The 18364-nt window shown below is 41.4% G+C and overlaps 1 protein-coding gene across 3 annotated transcripts in view; it reads right to left on the bottom strand.

Moving 5' to 3' along the window:
* Nucleotides 1-15420: 15420 nt before the first annotated feature.
* Nucleotides 15421-18364, bottom strand: part of LOC107663692 (kelch-like protein 24) — a 21015-nt gene continuing 18071 nt past the window's right edge. The window contains exons 7-8 of one of the 3 annotated variants that reach the window (XR_001631366.1): nt 17644-17927; nt 15421-17396 (exon numbers count right to left, since the gene is read on the bottom strand). Coding sequence is in view for 2 of the 3 variants with exons in the window: in XM_016453970.1 (XP_016309456.1) it covers nt 17480-17611; nt 17859-17927 (201 nt within the window). In the remaining variant the exon portion in view is untranslated. The other 2 variants (XM_016453970.1, XM_016453972.1) reach the window with 2 other exon arrangements.

Raw genomic sequence — 18364 nt, 5'->3', positions numbered from 1 at the left:
GTGTGTGTGTGTGAGTGTGAGTGTGTGTGTGTGTGTGTGTGTGTGTGTGTGTGTGTGTGTGTGTGTGTGTGTTGCTGCATGCATGTGAGTGAGTGTTATATTCAGTCTATTAGTGCTGCATTCACTCCTTTAATTTCATTAGTGATATTAAGCACTTCTTTCTTCTTAAAAAGAGAGGAAAAAAGTTCATTTCAGTCTCTCTGCTTTATCACATTCCTTTAATTTTAAGAGAAATCAACATGTGCAAAATATCTTGCAAGAGAGATATTCAATGTTTACATCATCTGTTTGTTTAGTTCAGGCCACAATATCAGTTTCTGCATACATTATTTAATCTGCAGTAATACACAGACAGAAAGAGACAGAGACTGTGTAATTTTCTAAGGCATTTTTTTTTCTTCAAATATTCCCAAAAAGATGCACTTATTTTTTTCTCTTAATCAGTATTTTTTTTATCTTGTTTTTTTTTTTATCTGAGAAGTAAAATTGTGGATAAAAGAGATATTAAGATTTTTTTCAGAGAATATATCTTGATTTTTCTCATCCCATTGACATTTTTTGTCTTGTCTTAAAGTTTGAAAAAATAAAACAAAGATTATTGGAATACATTTTGCAAGAAAAGAAAATTTCATGTTGAATTCAGTGTGTTACTTGCTGTTTCTTTGTTATTGTTTGTGAAATTTACTAGCCATTTTTGAATTAAAGTTGTTTCTACATCAACCATGTATGCTCCAAAATAAATAAATAAACATAAAAATGTTTTCAGATTTAATGATTCACACATTATTCTACATGTTTTTTTTTTCATCAGAATGTAGTGCATTTGGGTGCTTTATGTATATGTATGTCCATTCATTGAGATTTCAGTAGGAAGAAAATTAGATTAAAGGGTTTACTGAGAACAGTCTGTCTCTTCTTGACCCATCATCTCCATAGAGGGAGAGTCTCAGAGCACTGATAAACAATTCGTCCTCTAAATGGCCCTCACTAGTGTATTTAACCCCTGTGCAGTATGTACCACCATCATATTTGATGTTATATCTCATCTAGAATCAGTTTAAATACCTCTCAAACTCCTCAGAGGCCAAAGTACAGCCAAACTTATAGCAGAACTCCTAGTTCTAGCCTGCAGTGATGCCAACAGAACAACTCTGTCCCTCATATAGCTGATCCCCTCGGTCTGGCCAGAAAGACAGGACAGATTAAGACCTTCAGTTTTCGGAGGAACGCTCTTGGGAAAAGCAGCCAGAGGTCTATTACAGTAAGATGGGGAAGGAGTCCAGCCTGTGGCGTTACATCACCGATCCTGGGGGATATTTTAATCAGCACGGACACGAGGCAGACCGGGCGATGGTTTCAGACCTACCGCCTGTCAATCAGGGTCTGTCGCCCCGCAGTCATGGGGAAGCGCAGCAGATTATAGTCAAGGTCGGGATGGACCAAACATATGTCCAGAGTAAGGCATGACAAGAAAGGAGGTCAGAGAAATTATTACATGCTGAGATTTGAACTTTCAGGATGTATTTGTGCTCATGTGTGATCACCTTTGCTTGCTCATCTCTCATCCAGGTGTAGTCTACACTGTTTTGGTCTTAGGTCACATGATTTAAGTACGCTTTCAACAACACCAAAACTGTAGCATTATATTTAATATGACTAAAAAGGCCTTGATGCTGTGGTTAAAAAACAGACTCACCAATCAGCAAGAAATATTGTCCGAGCCTTTCTCGTACCAGTCCAAGCACATGGTAATGTAATGAATCATACCCAGCTCACTTTATTCTGCACCCTTTTGCTTGTACTCCAGTGTCTGCAGGAAAATAGGTCAGTGTTTAATAAAAACTAAATGTTGTTTTATGTACATATGGCTATACAGCAGAGCACTTTTACAGAGGTGCAATCCAGGATAAAGTCTGTAGTCATAAAACATTTGCTAAACCCAAGGTCTCCTAGTTTGCGTGTGTATATGTGTGTGTGTATGAACTGTGATTGGGTTTTAAAGGCTTTTATACTCTTGATGGTTGCTAGCAGATTTTAATCACACACTGAAGAGGAGAGAGAATGACAGAAATGGCGAGGGAGGGAAGAGTCAGGAGTGCGGAAACATTCATTACACATTAACATTGGCCTTTTCTTTAACATTAATACAATTGTATTTCAAGGTGACTTGGCTTGGCTGGTGATTTGGCTGGCAAGAACTTTTGACAGGTTAAAGACTAATACAGAAGACCTAACATTATGACATCAGGTGATTCAATCAATTTAAATTCAGTGTAAGTGCTTAATTCTGATTAACTCGTTTAAATGTCAGTCTATGTCATCTGACTTTCTTCTGCTAAGAAGGTCCAGAAGCATTCTAGTAAAGTCTGTGATGTGTCTGGGAGGGGGAGCTGGTCGGTGAGCTGGGCTTTCATTAGTGAAACTCTCTGCGTAGATGTTTGCCATTCTGTCTTGAAAGCACATTAGGGGGTGTTACTCCTGAACAGATTGGATTTCCTGCGCTGTAAGAGTGGAAACGTACTATCTATCTATCTATCTATCTATCTATCATGTGGTTACTCCTGAACAGATTGGATTTCCTGCGCTGTAAGAGTGGAAACGTACTATCTATCTATCTATCTATCTATCATGTAGAAGTTCAGAACAGACAGACCATGGCCATTTATTCTGGATGTAAGGATGAGCTCATGCCTCGATGACATCATCATGTCTTCTTAATTCCACAGACCTCTGTCCCACTGACCTGTGCTTCCCTGTGAGTCTCAGTTAACAGGGTGACATCATAATGGTCTTTAGGAGCATCCTTTTACTTCTATGGCTCTTTGATATCAAGTATTTACAGAAATATCCTATTAAATGTACTCTAAAAATTCATAAATAAGATTTTTTTTTAATTATGCAAGATTAAAAAACAAGCAGCTGTGTATGCTAGAAATTGACTGAAAAAATTATATGTTTACACATTTGGCATTAATGATGATATATTTAAAATATTTTTGTAATATTATTGCATTTTTTATTTATTATATTTTAATGGTTAAAATCAAGATAAAAAAACATGGAATGGTGACAGCATTATAGAATGGTACAATAAACATAATGATATGTTTACATATTTGGCATTAATGATTATATTTTAATATGGTTAATTATTAATTATATTTATATAATATTTATTATATTTTAATTGTTTATATTTAATATTTAAATATTATTACAAATATTTAAACCATTATATGTTGTATTACATTGTAACAATTTATATATTTGAATATAAATAAAATTATGAACATATATACAGTAGAAAATATAAAAAAAGACTATATAATCAAGTATGATGCAAGGACTTTCCAGGAATGTTCTTCTACAGTCTTTAACAGTAAATGATGAAGTAACCCATCTTTTGTGTCCAAATACTTTAGGTTAAAAATGGCCATGTTAAACCTAATGAAGTAACAATCTGTTAACATGTTTTATTCTGCAACATTTTACATTGATTTTATGTTTCTGTTTCATTTTGCAGTTAGGTTTTAGTGTTGACTCTAAAGCTTTCCCTTGTTACAAATTATTAAATTAAAGGGTTAGTTCACCCCAAAATGAAAATTCTGTCATTAATTACTCACCCTCATGTCGTTCCAAACCCGTAAGACCTTTGTTCATCTTTGGAACACAAATTAAGATATTTTTGATGGAATCTGAGAGCTCTCTGACCCTCCCATAGACAGCAACGCAACTGAAATGTTCCCAGGTCCAGAAACGTAGTAAGAACATCGGTAAAACAGTCCATGTGACATCAGTGGCTCAACTTCATTTGAATACTTTTTGTGCGCAAAGAAAACAATAATAACGACTTTATTCAATAATTCTTCTCCCCCGAGTTACTGTCTTCCGCCATTTTGGAGAGTATCACAACGCATACGCACGCTTTACCCTAAGCATAAACAACGCTGATTACGCCGATTACGTTCATGAGGATGCTTTCCCCCTCGAACGTAAACAACGCTGATTATGTTCTTGGGTACTCTCCAAAATGGCGGAAGACATAACTTGAGGGAGAACTAAAAGTATTCTCCTTACTACGTTTCTGGACCTGGGAACATTTCAGTTGTGTTGCTGTCTATGGAGGGTCAGAGAGCTCTCAGATTCCATCAAAAATATATTAATTTGATGAACGAATGTCTTATGGATTTGGAACAACATGAGGGTGAGTAATTAATTACAGAATTTTCATTTTGGGGTGAACTAACCCTTTAATATGTGAGAATAGCCAGTTAAGAAATAAATGTTAACATGCTATTGACACATCTCGCTTTCTCTCTCGGCACAACCCTGTCTCTCACCTGGGCTCTACTGCCTAGGAATCAGACATTTTGGATGCATCTCACAAACTCACTGCATCCCTGCGGATGGGTGCCTCCCATTGGCTGTGCTGTCCGTGTGCATACAAGCCCAGGGTTCTTTCTCTTTCTCGAGTCGTCTGTGTCCTGAATGCAGTTGGATTCTTTAGGGGAGACTGTGAAGCCCCTTTGCCTTCCATTCAACTCTGAATCTCATTCATAAGATGCAGCACCACTGACAGAAGCAGAACTACACAGGGGAGGGGGGAATCGCCCCGGCTCTCTCTCTGCTGCAAAACACCAGCAAAACATCAATGAGAGTGCAGAAAGCATACCAAACCCAAGCGTGCACCTGCATACTAAGTAGGGAATGAAAGAGAAAGTACAGATAACGTAGTCTCTCTCATAAGTGAGGAAGCATTTGGATAATATTTTAGAGCACATTGAGGGTGCTCAGACACACTGACACACAGAGAGTGCAGTGAACAACAGCTCTTGAGCATAATTCATTGAACAGCCGGCATTGTAGTCTACTCTTCCAGGATCAGGAAACAGTCCTCCATAAAATGCGCTGGACACATCTAAATATTTGAGTTAAACTGTTCTGGAACAGTGTTGTAAATACAACTTAACCACAAAGTAGTTTCGCTTTCACAAAGAAACACAGCGTAACACATGGCGGGCTAGAGTGAGGGGAGGCCGGCTTGAGTGAGCTTGCTTGCGGCAACCACATGTGACGACCCCGGGCTGGACTCCGCTTCGTCCACGTTGAAAGGCGATCCAGTGATCCACAGCGCGAAGTTGATGTATTTCCTCAGCGACCAGCACAGATCAGCTCCAGGCATGACGAAGCGGAAATCTTCCCACATCGTGTTAGAACTAGCCGTTTTAGGAGGGCGTGGTTGACTCTTAACTTTTAAAAAGAATATCTCTTTGGATTTGAGACTTTAGTCTTTGCAACTTTACAGATCTTCTTTATTCACCAAGACCTTGTAACACTACAAAGAGAAAAGAAAAATTGAAATCGCATCATATGACCCCTTTAACCAATTACTGTGTGCCCCTATTTTTGAGCATTTTTTGAAATACAACATACCAAAATAAAAATTCACTTGAACCTTTGTTACTCTGGAGTCATAATAACTCAAAATTAGTATAGCAACAGAGTAAAACAAGGTCAACTGTTCATGAAAGTGACTCACGATACCTTTGAATGAAATTCACTAAGGGAAAAATGGATGAGGCTTTGATGCTAAAGGCCTGAAAACACCATAAAGATAAAGCTGAATGTCTGACCATATTTTGATTCAAATTTGAAGATGATACTCCCAAAAATGTAGTTTCTGTAAGCTTTTATTAAAAAAAAAGTCTAGGCGTTTTTTCAAAAAAGCCATTTGGAGACTCCAAATTGACACCTGGTAACCAAATGAGGCAAAACTACATAATGCATATATGTATATCAATTCAGAACTGCTCTGCCCACCATAACACACAAGAAAAAACTATTTCTGAACAGCATTTGTAGTGTTGACTCATTTGGTCATTTGGTTACCAGATGTCCATTTGGAGTCTCCAAATGGCATTTTTGAAAGGACGCCTAAACTTTTCCTGAAATAAAAGCAGAAATAAAATATTTTTTAGATAAAAACTTGCATAAAGTACATCTTTATGGTATTTTATTTAAAGTCATTTAAAGTCATTTAGATCTTTTATTTCAAGGTAAGTCTAGCACACAAACACACACAAACACACACAAACACACACACACACACACTCAATACTCAATACTCATACATACATACACACGCACGCACGCACGCACGCACAAACATGCATACATAAATCATGTAGCCCTCTCATATTTTCCCTCTTCGTTGTCATTTTTATAATCTAAAACAGCTAACATGAAACAAAAGCTGCAAACACATAATAAACATATATAAGTTCCATGATGGAGAGATTCAGATGTAAGCTTCGGAGAAAATCCGCTCGCCGATAAATACTCCGTGTAGCGCCGCGACGCCATTCTGTGTAAGCAGCGTACGTAACGAAGAGAGCGCACGAACACACACTAACTTTGTGCACGGATATTCTTCAAACCTGATTACGTCAAATGTGCAAACTGTCAATCACTGTAAATGTCCTTGTGGTTGGCTAACACTTCCATCCATCAAAACTTTGCTGGCTAGGCATTGGCTGGCTTCAAACAGCCAAAAACTGCGGTGCGCAGATTGGCACCTCGCTAAGCCTGTCAGCGACTCCCTCTCTGTTCTGGGTTATAACATCGCCTGTGATTGAAGGAGAGAGACTGGGAGGGCTCATTTTGCTCGGAAGAGACTATTCTATATGAAACAAATGCCATTTCAAAGCTGGAATCGATATTTCTTTGAAAATGGACGCTATCGACAACTATAACTCGAATCGCTCATGTAAACAAAGGAGGATCTTTCGTTTTTTCCCCTATTTTTTCATTGTTTTGGATTAAAAAGTGGGATGCATTTTGAAGAGTGGACTCTTAACTTGAAATGTTGTGCTGGTGTTTCTTGGAATAGTCCGAGCTGACCAGAACTATAGGCGATGAAACGTAAGTACTGCCGTTCACTTTGTACATGTTTAAATGGCGGTCCTTCAGCATTTATGTTAACCCTTTCCTCTCTGGTGTATTGATTTAAAAAACAATCTCATAACATGGATCTTGAGTGTTTTAGCTGTCAAGTGATATATAGTTTATGATAGTTGGTTGAATATTGTTTTAAAACAAAGGTAATAAAAAGCACAGACACGCCTAAACACGCCCTTTCGGGCCGGTGCGGGTTAACAGGTTAATTTTATTACATAGCTTTTTTATTTTCCACTTAAATGTTTACAATTTATTTAGTAAGAACATAAAGCTACTTTTAGGGATCCCTATACAAAAAGGCGCACAAATGTGAGCACAAATGTTGACAAGCCCAGCGTGTCACAACCAAATGCACCTCTCCTTCTCGTAACCCTCCAACGCCCAAGACTTATGACCTCACTTCTCACAGCTGGAAAAGCCGCCATATAAGGCAAAAGTTCACCTCAGCCTGAGCCTTTTCTCTTTTCAAAAATAAGAATTAAGATGAAATGCTAAAAAAGTCCTGGTTGATAACGTTGGGAAGCGTTCACTTCCCAGTGGAGAAAGAACACTACGGAGACCACATCCTACCCAACCTGGGGAGGTAACATGTGGGTATACATCCTATGGACTCACTGAAGGGAAGTACTACATAGGGAAGGTTTCTGTGATGTGGTCCACGTGAGGGGAGAACTACCAAGCAAAGAAACGAGACAGATCAGTTGTCCATCTAAGGCAGGGATAGGCAAGTTCGGTCCTAGAGAGCCGCAGTCCTGCAGAGTTCAGCTCTAACCCTAATCAAACACACCTGAACAAGCTAATCAATGTCTTCAGGATTACTAAGGCTATAGGCAGGTGAGTTTTATTTTCAGGGTTGGAGCTGAACTCTGCAGGACTGCGGCTCTCTAGGACCGAACTTGCCTACCCCTGATCTAAGGGAAACACTGAGTCCTGGTTAGGGACAGGGCAGTGGATAAATACACATATGGGGCCGCAATAGGAGCCGCTACATATGGAGCACTAATCTATTACAGGAGATCACTCGAGGAATCCTACAAGTAATAGATTCAAGTAGTGAGTTCCTCTGCAAAACTCAACTACCAAAAAAGTGCTAAGTGATGGAAGGGTAGTCCAGGGTTCATAAGAAGAAACTGAACTGGACTCAATAAGCGCAATATTTCACCTCCAAAAGGGGAAGCGCTAAGCAAGCTCTACACCATACCGGCCATCTAAGTCGAAGAACTAGTGTTCAACACCCTAGATGAAACCGGTTCCATTCTCAGATTATAAAATCTGGCAAATGTGTTAGGTGTAGCCCAATCTGGAACTTTACAAATATCTGCTAATGAGGCACTGTTCGCTAAGGCTGAAGAAGCCGCGACGCCCCTGGTCGAGTGAGCCTTCACTCCCAGTGGGCATGGTAAGCCACTGGCCTCATAGGCCTTAAGGATAGCATCCACAATTCAGTGGGAAATCCTTTGTTTGGAGACAGCATTCCCCTTCTGCTGCCCTCTAAAACAGACAAAGAGCTGTTCAGATGATCTGAAACTCTGCGTGCGTTCCAAATAAATGCACAGGGCTCGCACTGGGCACAACAGAGACAGGTCAGGGCCCTGTCGGGGAATAGCTTGCAAAGTCACCATCTGATCTCAAAAAGGAGTGGTGGGGACCTTGGGCACATATCCAGGCCGGGGTCTCAGGATAACGTGAGAGTCTGCCGGCCCGAATTCTAGGCATGATTCATTAACGGAGAGAGCTTGGAGATCCCCCACCCTCTTAATGGAAGTGAGCGCAGTCAGGAAGGCCGTCTTCATAGAGAGGGCACCAAGCTCAACTGACTGCAGGGGCTCAAATGGATCTCTCTGTAAGGCCTGAAGGACCACAGATAGATCCCAAGAGGGGATGAGGTGCGGGAGTTAACCTCCGGGCACCTCTTAGGAATCAGATAACCTGATTGTGTTTCTCTGCCGTCTATGGTGTCGTGATTAGCTGCAATGGCAGCCATGTACACCTTAAGTGTAGAGGCAGACAGGCTCCTATCCAGGCCTTGCTGGAGGATGGAAAGCACTGATCCAATGCCACATCTCCGAGGGTCCTTCCCCTGGGAAGAACACTAATCTACGAAAATGCGCCACTTCAGGTCATATAGCCACCTCGTCGAGGGGGCCCTGGCCTGTGTGATGGTATTCACCACTGCGGGTGAGAGATCTCTGAACTCTTCTTGGTTGCGTCCAGGGACCAAACGTGCAGGTTCCAGAGATCTGGGCACGGGTGCCAGATTGTGCCCTTCCCCTGAGAGATAAGGTCTCTCCTCAGGGGAATCTGCCAGTGAGGAGCTGATGCCAGTAGCACCAGGTCTGAGAACCAAGTCTTGTTGGGCCAAAAAGGGGCCACCATCAAGACTGGCTCTTCATCCTCCCTGACCTTGCACAGAGTCTGTGCGATGAGGCTCACTGGGGGAAACGCATACTTGTGTAGATCCCTGGGTCAGCTGTGCGCCAGTGCGTCCATGCCGAGAGAGCCCTCGGTCAGGAAATACCACAGTGGGCAATGAGTGGATTCCGGCAAGGCAAACAGATCTACCTGTGCCTGACTGAATCGACTCCAAATTAGCTGGACCGTCTGTGGGTGAAGCCTCCACTCTCCTCGGAGCGAGACCTGACATGAGAGGGAGTCCGCTACACAGTTGAGGTTGCCCGGAATGTGAGTGGCACGCAAGGACTTGAGTTTCTGCTGGCTCCACAATAAGAGATGGCGGGCAAGTTGTGACATACGACAGGAGCGAACACCACCCTGGTGGTTGATATAGGCCACCGTCGCAGTGTTGTCCGTCCAGACCAATGCGTGCTTGCCCTGAATCAATGGCCGGAACTGCCTCAAGGCCAAAAGTACTGTCAACAACTCTAGGCAGTTGATATGCCAATGCAGCCGGGGGCCTGTCCAGACCCCAGAAGCTGCACACCCGTTGCACACGGCACCCCAGCCTGTCTTGGAAGCATCTGTTGTTACAACAATGCGTCTTGACACCTTTTCTAAGGGTACCCCTGCCCGTAGAAAGGAGATGTCCTGCCAAGGGCTGAAATTACGGCGACACTCTGGTGTGATTCTCACACAATGTGTGCCCTGGCGCCATGCCCATCTCAGGACTCGGGTATGAAGCCAATGCTGAAGCGGTCTCATATGTATCAATCCTAGCAGCATCCCCGCAGTTGAGGATGCCTTATGCCCCAAGAGCCTCTGAAAATGTTTGAGAGGGACTGTTGTCTTGCACTTGAGAGTCCTCAGGCAGTTCAGCACTGACTTGGCACGAACCTCTGAGAGGCGTGCTGTCATAGTGACCGAGTCCAGCTCCACACCAAGAAAAGAGATCCTCTGTACCGTGGAGAGTTTGCTCTTTTCCCAGTTGACCTGAAGCCCCAGGCGAGCTAAGTGGTCGAGGACCATGTTTCTGTGTTCGCACACCAAATCTCGCGAGTGAGCAAGAATAAGCCAGTCGTCGAGATAGTTGAGAATGCGAATGACCACCTCCCTGAGAGGGGCAAGGGCCGCCTCCGCGACTTTGGTAAAGACTGAAGGTAAGAACCTTGTACTGATATGCCTGACCTTCAAAGGCAAACCGTAGAAATGGCCTGTGTCTTGGAAGGATCGAGACATGAGAGTACGCATCCTTCAAGTCTATTGCCGCAAACCAATCCTGATACCTGACACGTGTTAACATGTGTTTGAGGGTAAGCATTCTGAATGGAAGCTTGTGAAGGGCCCGGTTCAGAACCCTCAGGTCCAAGATTGCCCCCCCCACCGTTCTTGGGTACAATGAAGTAGGGGGCTGTAAAACCCCCTCTTCATCTCGGCTGGGGGAACAGGCTCTATCGCACCAGAAGGGTAACGATCGCCGCTCGAAGAACAGCAGCATCCTCGCCTCTCACAGAGGTGAAGAGAATGCCACTGAACTTTGGCAGGCGCCTGGCGAACTGAATCGCATAGCTGAGCCGAACGGTCCTGAGGAGCCATCTTGAAGGTCTAGGTGGCTGTAACCAAGCATCCAGAAACTTCACCAACGGTCTCAGTGGAATTACGTTTGACGTACCTAGGGCAGGGTTCCTGCTGCTTTGTGGGACAAAAGGAACAGCAGCAGAGGATACGGGATCCTTCAGGGCGCTGTGCGTTTTGTCCGCCAGGTCTGACAAAGAGACCACCCACGGATGTTGGAACCTGGGTTCACTGGCATGCGTTGGAATGGTTCAATGGTTGACTTGCTGCAACAGAGCGTGAGGAGGCAAGGGGATTACGTCCGAACAGGCTCTGTTGTGAAATTTCAGCATCAGCAGTGTGACCCAGGAAAGGAGGAAATGACTCTTTTATTGTCATTTTGGTGTCATTTGGTGTCATTTTATTGACCATTTGGTGTCTGTCTGCCAAGTGGCAGACAGCCGGAGTGATACGGCATCCACCTCCCATCCCCCCGTCGGAAGAAAAATAGCTCTCAAAGAGCACCGCTGAAGCACCCAGGGGTACTCTCACAACACTTAGCTGTGCGTAGAGAGGGAGAGACCGCTGTCTGTGCCGTAGATCCAACGACAAGAAGATCGAGAGGTGAATGAGTGCTGCAATTCTCACAAAGAGACGCTGCATCAGCCCCGAAGAACAGAACGAATGAGCTAATGCCATGCTGGCCTATTTATACCCGGATATCCTGGGCGTGGCCAGCTATGCAAATTTTACTCACCAATTGTCATTTGCCTTTTCTCAATGATGTCAGAGTTGTCTGGGCTCCCAAGTGCGATCCCTAGTGTCAGACTTCGACACAACGTCGAAGTGACCGACTGAAAGAGAACTGTGGTTACCATGGTAAACCTTAGTAAGGGGTACAAGAGTATGTATCGGTTTTATTTTAAAGGTACTGAGCAGGGAGCCAAGAATGCAATGTGTCTCTGGAATCACTGTATTACCCGTCCATATAATGTGGGTAAATGTTAAACGTGTTTAAATGTGCAGGAGCTTGGGTATGTAGGGCATTACATTAAACATGCATGTGTGGAGAAGCACAGACACGTGTTTCTCTCACTGAGAGCATGTATATCCCCCTCCTCTCCCACCCTCCACCTTCTTCATGGATTTCAGAATACATTACATGCGTGTCAGTGCAGAATGAAGAGTGAGAAATGACACAGCTTTGAGGGTGGCTGGCCTGGGCTGCCAAACTAAACACACATAGCACAGAAACTCTGTATTCAGTTAGAAGTGGAGAGACAGTTGTGGTGACTGTCAGGGATTCTGCAACCATAGCTGCTGCCGTGCCGGTCCATTAGAGCGAGGAGAGTTCTCGTCATTCCCTAACACAGATTTCCAAGCCCCACAGGTGATGCTGTACATGCATAAACTACTGCATAGTTCATCAGCGAGCTGCAGCTCAACACTGGCCCCTATGGGCTGATGAAAGTATAGCACCATATATTCCCATTATGTTTTCCTATACACTCTGTGTTCGTCTGTGTGTGTGTGTGTGTGTGTGTGTGTGTGTGAGTACATTAAACCATATATGTTCTCTCTTTTCTCTCTAAAATAACAAAACACATTGAGTTAAATGAACCTTAAGTGATTTTCCACCACTACTAGCAAAAAAAATTAAAGGGTTCATATGATGGTGCTAAAAAGAACATGTGGTTGACTCTTAACTTTTATAAAGAATATCTCTTTGGATTTGAGACTTTAGTCTTTGCAACTTTACAGATCTTCTTTATGCACCAAGAGCTTTTAACACTCCAAAGAGAAAGGAAAAATTGAAATCGCATCATATGACCCCTTTAAGATGAAAAGCTAATGATTGCTTCCAAACAGGTTTCCTGAACACTTTCCCACCTTAAGGATAGTCACGCCCCCATACACACTCCATTGGACAATATTTGCAGGAAACTGCATTATGATCGGCTAACATGTAAAAACTGCTGTCAGATTGTCTTTTCTGCTTTTTAGAGTTATTGGCTGTGACATAGAATATGTGTGATATACCAGGACACCTATTTCAGAGATATCCGTCAGGCAGTATGGATATTTTATGCTTGGAATTTAAAACGATCCCTTACAGCAGCTTTATTTGGGCTGCTCACAGTAAAGCATGTTTTCGGTCTTATACTGACACCTTCTGGTAATATATTTCAATTGCACGACCACAGAATGCTTCTGTTTGTCCAGCGATTCTGACAAAAAATAACTCCATTCTCAGTAGGTTAAAAGTAAACTATCTCCATACCTGGGGGGGATACTTACTTGCCTTCAGTCAAAGTGTATGTTACCCAAGTTCAATTGTCTGTGCTCGTACATGTGGCCTTATATCTGTTAAAAACAAAAATACATTACGCTATACGCACATATAGTCGCACACAAAGATAACAACAACAATAAAGCTTTTTCAAATATAACTTCTTCAGTTGGCGTATTTATGTTAACAGAAACAATTCCAGGTTAAAACAGGTAAACTTGTAAACACATAAATCTGTTCCAATGTTGATAAAACTGCCGGGAGCTAGTAATTTGCATAAACACACCAAATATAAGAGTTTACACACCCTGTTGAAAAAAACAGCATATGCTGGTTAGGTATGTTTTGACGCTGGGATGCTGGTTTAAACTGGTCCTTTGCTGGTTTATGCTGGTCCTTTGCTGGTTTAAACTGGTCCTTTGCTGGTTTATGCTGGTCATGTGCTGGCAAAGGCATAAAGCATAAAGCATAAACCAGCAAAGACCAGCTTAAACCAGCAAAGGACCAGCATAAACCAGCAAAGGACCAGCTTAAACCAGCATCCCAGGGTCAAAACATACCTAACCAGCATATGCTGTTTTTTTCAACAGGGAACTTCATCTTTCTCTCAAGTTCGCGTAGTTTTGCCTGAGCGCATGCACAGAAAGATTTACCAGTAATGTATACTATTCTCAAAACTAGTTAAAAATATTTTTATGCAGACTACACACGATTGTGTTTTGTATATCTCATTTGCGTACGCCTGGCTGCATTTTGCCATGTCATTTTTATTTTATTAACTTTTGTTTAGAAATAATTTTGTAGTAGCTTACGTTTACATACATTTTTTTAAATAAACCGGATTAAAATTACCTATTTCGAAAGCCATCAGGAGGTCTGTGTACAAGTGGTTTTAGTTGGTTCTAAATTTAAATAGGTTCTTTGTGCATCTTTAAACACTGAGATCTTCTCAAACGCCACTCGTTTTTTAATCTAAAAGCAAATACTGACACTGCATGTCAGAATTCTGAAAATTCTTTTTGTTTTTCCAGTGAAACATTCACGAGAAAAAAGTCATAGCTTTAAGCAAGAGCCAAATTCCATAGGCACATGTATCATTTTCAACATCAATATGTCCAGTTGATAAATGTTCCTATGTTGCCAGCAGCGACAGTTTACAGTTCCTCCCTTGGTGGGGTTCTGTGTACAGTGACAGGTACAGGAGTTCCATGTGGTTAGCTGTGAGCATTTATCTGCAGGTGGTTCTGTAATTTAATACTTTGTCTTCTCTTTGACTGGTGTGGCGTTTTTGTCAGTTAGCTGACGGGTTTTATTCAAAATAACTTGGTACACAAATTAATGCCTCAGTACACTGGTAGGAAACCAGGGATCGGGTGTTTTTAGCAATGCTACAGCAGAAATACATGACCTGATAACTTAACAGTACTTACTACTTAGATTTAATCTAAAACTTTTGTGTTACCAAGAAAATGTGAGTAGTGTTGTTTACCTATGAAAAACTTACCACAGTGATGCCAGGGTTGCTATGAGATTGCTAAAGTGTTTAATACCGGAAAGATATTGTGGTCTTTTATGTCTCAGGTTCCTTTGTTTAGGATAAGTGTATGGGATTGGAATCATCTTTCAGATGAAAACGGCAAGTCGTGGCCTAATGGTTAGAGAGTCAGACTTGTAATCCAAAGGTCACGGATTTCAGTCTCGATACCGCCAAGGATTGTAGGTGGGGGGAGTGAATGACCAGCGCTCTCTTCCACTCTCAATACCATGATTGAGGTGAGACCCTTGAGCAAGGCACCAAACCCCCAACTGCTCCCTGGGCGCCGCAGCAAAAATGGCTGCTCACTGCTCCGGGTGTGTGTTTGTTCACTACTCACTGCTGTTTGTGTGCGCTTGGATGGGTGAAATGCAGATGGCTGCACACTGCTCTGGGTATGTTTGCACTTGGACGGGTTAAATGCAGAGCACAAATTCCGAGTATGGGACACCATACTTGGCTACACGTCACGTCACGTCACTTTCACTAAATCTGATCAGTTAGAAACATAATAGCACGTCTCACAGTCTGAGGTATTATACATGTTTGCATCAGTCCAGGATGAGTTTAATACTTATACTGCTTAAAAAAAAATCCCACATCATTTTTCAGTGTAGGATTGGTGGTTTCATAGAAATTTGAGATTCAAGAAATAAAACAAATAACAATAGTGTACAAATCCATACTAAAAATAGCTTTATTGAAGAAATGTATGCATGTACACCACATTAAGCTCTTGTACATTTCAGGTACTCAGAACAAGAACATTTTAGCGACAGTTTAACACATGTAATATTATGACATAAAAGGTTGGCAGTTTCTTTTACAATATTGTACTGGAATTAACAGAAAAAAACAATCACACATCTTTGGCTAGTTGTCAAATGTGTATCATTCCACCACAAGGCACAAAATAGTCATTTCTTTTAATGCACTTAAGTAATATTTTCTTAAATTGGCACTTTTCTCTGCCATCACTAATTAGCGCTAAAGGCGCATCTTCTCCATAACAATCATTTATTTTTCTTGCCATACGAGTTATATAGTTTTTGCCATGCACAGATAAAGTGTATAAGGACTCGCTCAAAAAGAAACATTGTAAAATTAAACAAAAAAAAAAACATTCCGTTTATGGCTTTTAGCAACTGAAAGTTATCAGAAAAAAACAAGCCTATATAACAAAAAGACACCAAACTCACACCATTTATTTACACAAACACACGGTCATAAAACTACACACCAAAAAAAACTACACTCAAAAAGGTTATAGAAAGGCCATGCTGCGTTATGTGCATATATGTGCAGGGTCTTGCAGTTGCATTGTACAATTCCCAGAGTAAAACGAACAATGTGTGTCCTCTATTGTTCTGGTCTTGCAGCTGACAAAACTAAACAATCCTGCTCACCAAAAGCAGGCAACAGAGCTGACATCACTGCTCCCCAGAGCACAAACACACAATCTTTTGCTGCTACGTCACTGCAGTGTACACACAAATACTAAGCTTAGATTATTGTGAGAACAAAAAAGGAAGAGTTTTATGGGAGCTGAGAGTGTGAACTGGCCATTTGGCCTGATGCTTCACCACTGCAAACACTTACTGATACAGTAAACCTGAAGAAGGATTATCAAATTCATATTTACATCGGGGACACTGCGATATATTGACTTAAGTGCCTGGTTGGGGCATTCAAACATCCATAAAGAATAAATAACTTAAAGTGAAAGAACATTATTTGATTCACTTATAAACAAGACATCTTTGCTTGTATTCTACATGATATGCAAGAAAGCATGTTACTAAATGATACAGAATAATTATACAGAGGCTAATCAACAGTAATGCTTCATATGGATGGCATTACTATAAAAGAGCAAACACATAATAAAACACACGTTTTTTTCTTTAAATGTCATGATAGCCACAATTTCTACTACAAAATACAGAAAACAGTTAATATCACCCAAATACATACATGCATACGTAAAGAAATATTAAAAGAAATACAATAATTTTCGGTGCCTGATGGATTGTTGTGAACCATTTACCCATTAGACATGGGAGCTCAACAAGAAGTAGTTCCTGCATATTCTGTGTCCGTCTGTCACGCACACACATCCAGCTGAATCTTTTCAAACACACTTATATACACATGGATTTATCACAATCGAACACTCTATCCACCAGACACAAATAATCACGCCGTTAACCCACTCAAAACAACTTACACCAGACATTAAAATACAATATAAAATGCAATAATAGTAATGAAGTGGGGAAAAGAAACAAATAAAGACGTTTAATTGACGGGAACAACAAGTGAGGTTGAGAGATCAGAGACCAGCTAGAATTCACAATCAGCTGTCAATCAGTTTAGAAGTATTTGGGTAACGGATATGGAAATATGCAAATCCATACACAATCTGTATCGGACTATAAAGGCCGGAAGAAGATATAAGAAAAAAAATGTTACAATGAAGTTGGGGTCTAATTTGATTTTGTCTAAAATATCTTCTTTTGTTTTCTTTAGAAGAAAGGTCATATGGGTTTGGAACGACGTGAGGATGAGTAAATGATAGAATGTTTATACTGTACACTGAAATGAGTTATTATGTAGTTGTCAGTTTAACTGACTGGTCTCAAAGCTTGTGAACTGGACTCACCTTACCTAACATAATGCTACGTTATCTATAGTCCGGCTCAGTTTATCCACGTCCCTGTGTGAGTCAGTGAGTGTGCTTTTTTTTAATGTCATGAATGGTAGAACTTCTCATTGTAGCGGTGGATGGTGACGCAGCCGTGGTAAGAAATAGGGCGGGGCATGGCGGCCACACCCGTTATGATGCCGGTGGACGGGTCATAGCACAGGATTGTATCTGATGCCTCTCCGTTTTCACCACGGGGACTCACCTTACCTAACATAATGCTACGTTATCTATAGTCCGGCTCAGTTTATCCACGTCCCTGTGTGAGTCAGTGAGTGTGCTTTTTTTTAATGTCATGAATGGTAGAACTTCTCATTGTAGCGGTGGATGGTGACGCAGCCGTGGTAAGAAATAGGGCGGGGCATGGCGGCCACGCCCGTTATGATGCCGGTGGACGGGTCATAGCACAGGATTGTATCTGATGCCTCTCCATTTTCACCACGGCCACCCAGGATATAGATCTTTCCGTTACATACCGACATACCACAACTTTCCTGAAAAACAAAAGCGAGAATGTAAACATGTTGGTCTGTTTAGACAAGTATGTGTCAACGGAGTGCAACACATGGGTTCAGGAAGTAAATATTAGCTGGGTAGATTACTTACAAATTGTAGTCCATTACTGATTCTAAACTACATAACAAATATTGTAGGTGTGTGTGTGTGTGTGTGTGTGTGTATGTATGTATATATATATAGCCATAAAAAAGGTTTAATTATAAAATTACAAATATATAATAAACAAATGTGCTTAATGCATATTTCATATGTTCCTGATAAACTACACTACTCATAATACTTTCCAATATAGAAATGGTAATCAATGGTATTGTATATGACGTAATTAAGGCATTCTTCCTACCCTCTAAACATTTTCTTCCCTCCAAATTTTGCAATACTCAAAACTATGGGTGGGAGGTCATTCTCCTGT

Source organism: Sinocyclocheilus anshuiensis, unplaced genomic scaffold (assembly GCF_001515605.1).
Source record: "Sinocyclocheilus anshuiensis isolate Anshui unplaced genomic scaffold, SAMN03320099.WGS_v1.1 scaffold928, whole genome shotgun sequence".
Lineage (NCBI taxonomy): Eukaryota > Metazoa > Chordata > Actinopteri > Cypriniformes > Cyprinidae > Sinocyclocheilus > Sinocyclocheilus anshuiensis.
Note: the sequence above shows the minus strand (reverse complement) of the source record. Positions and strands in the feature narration are given on the sequence as shown.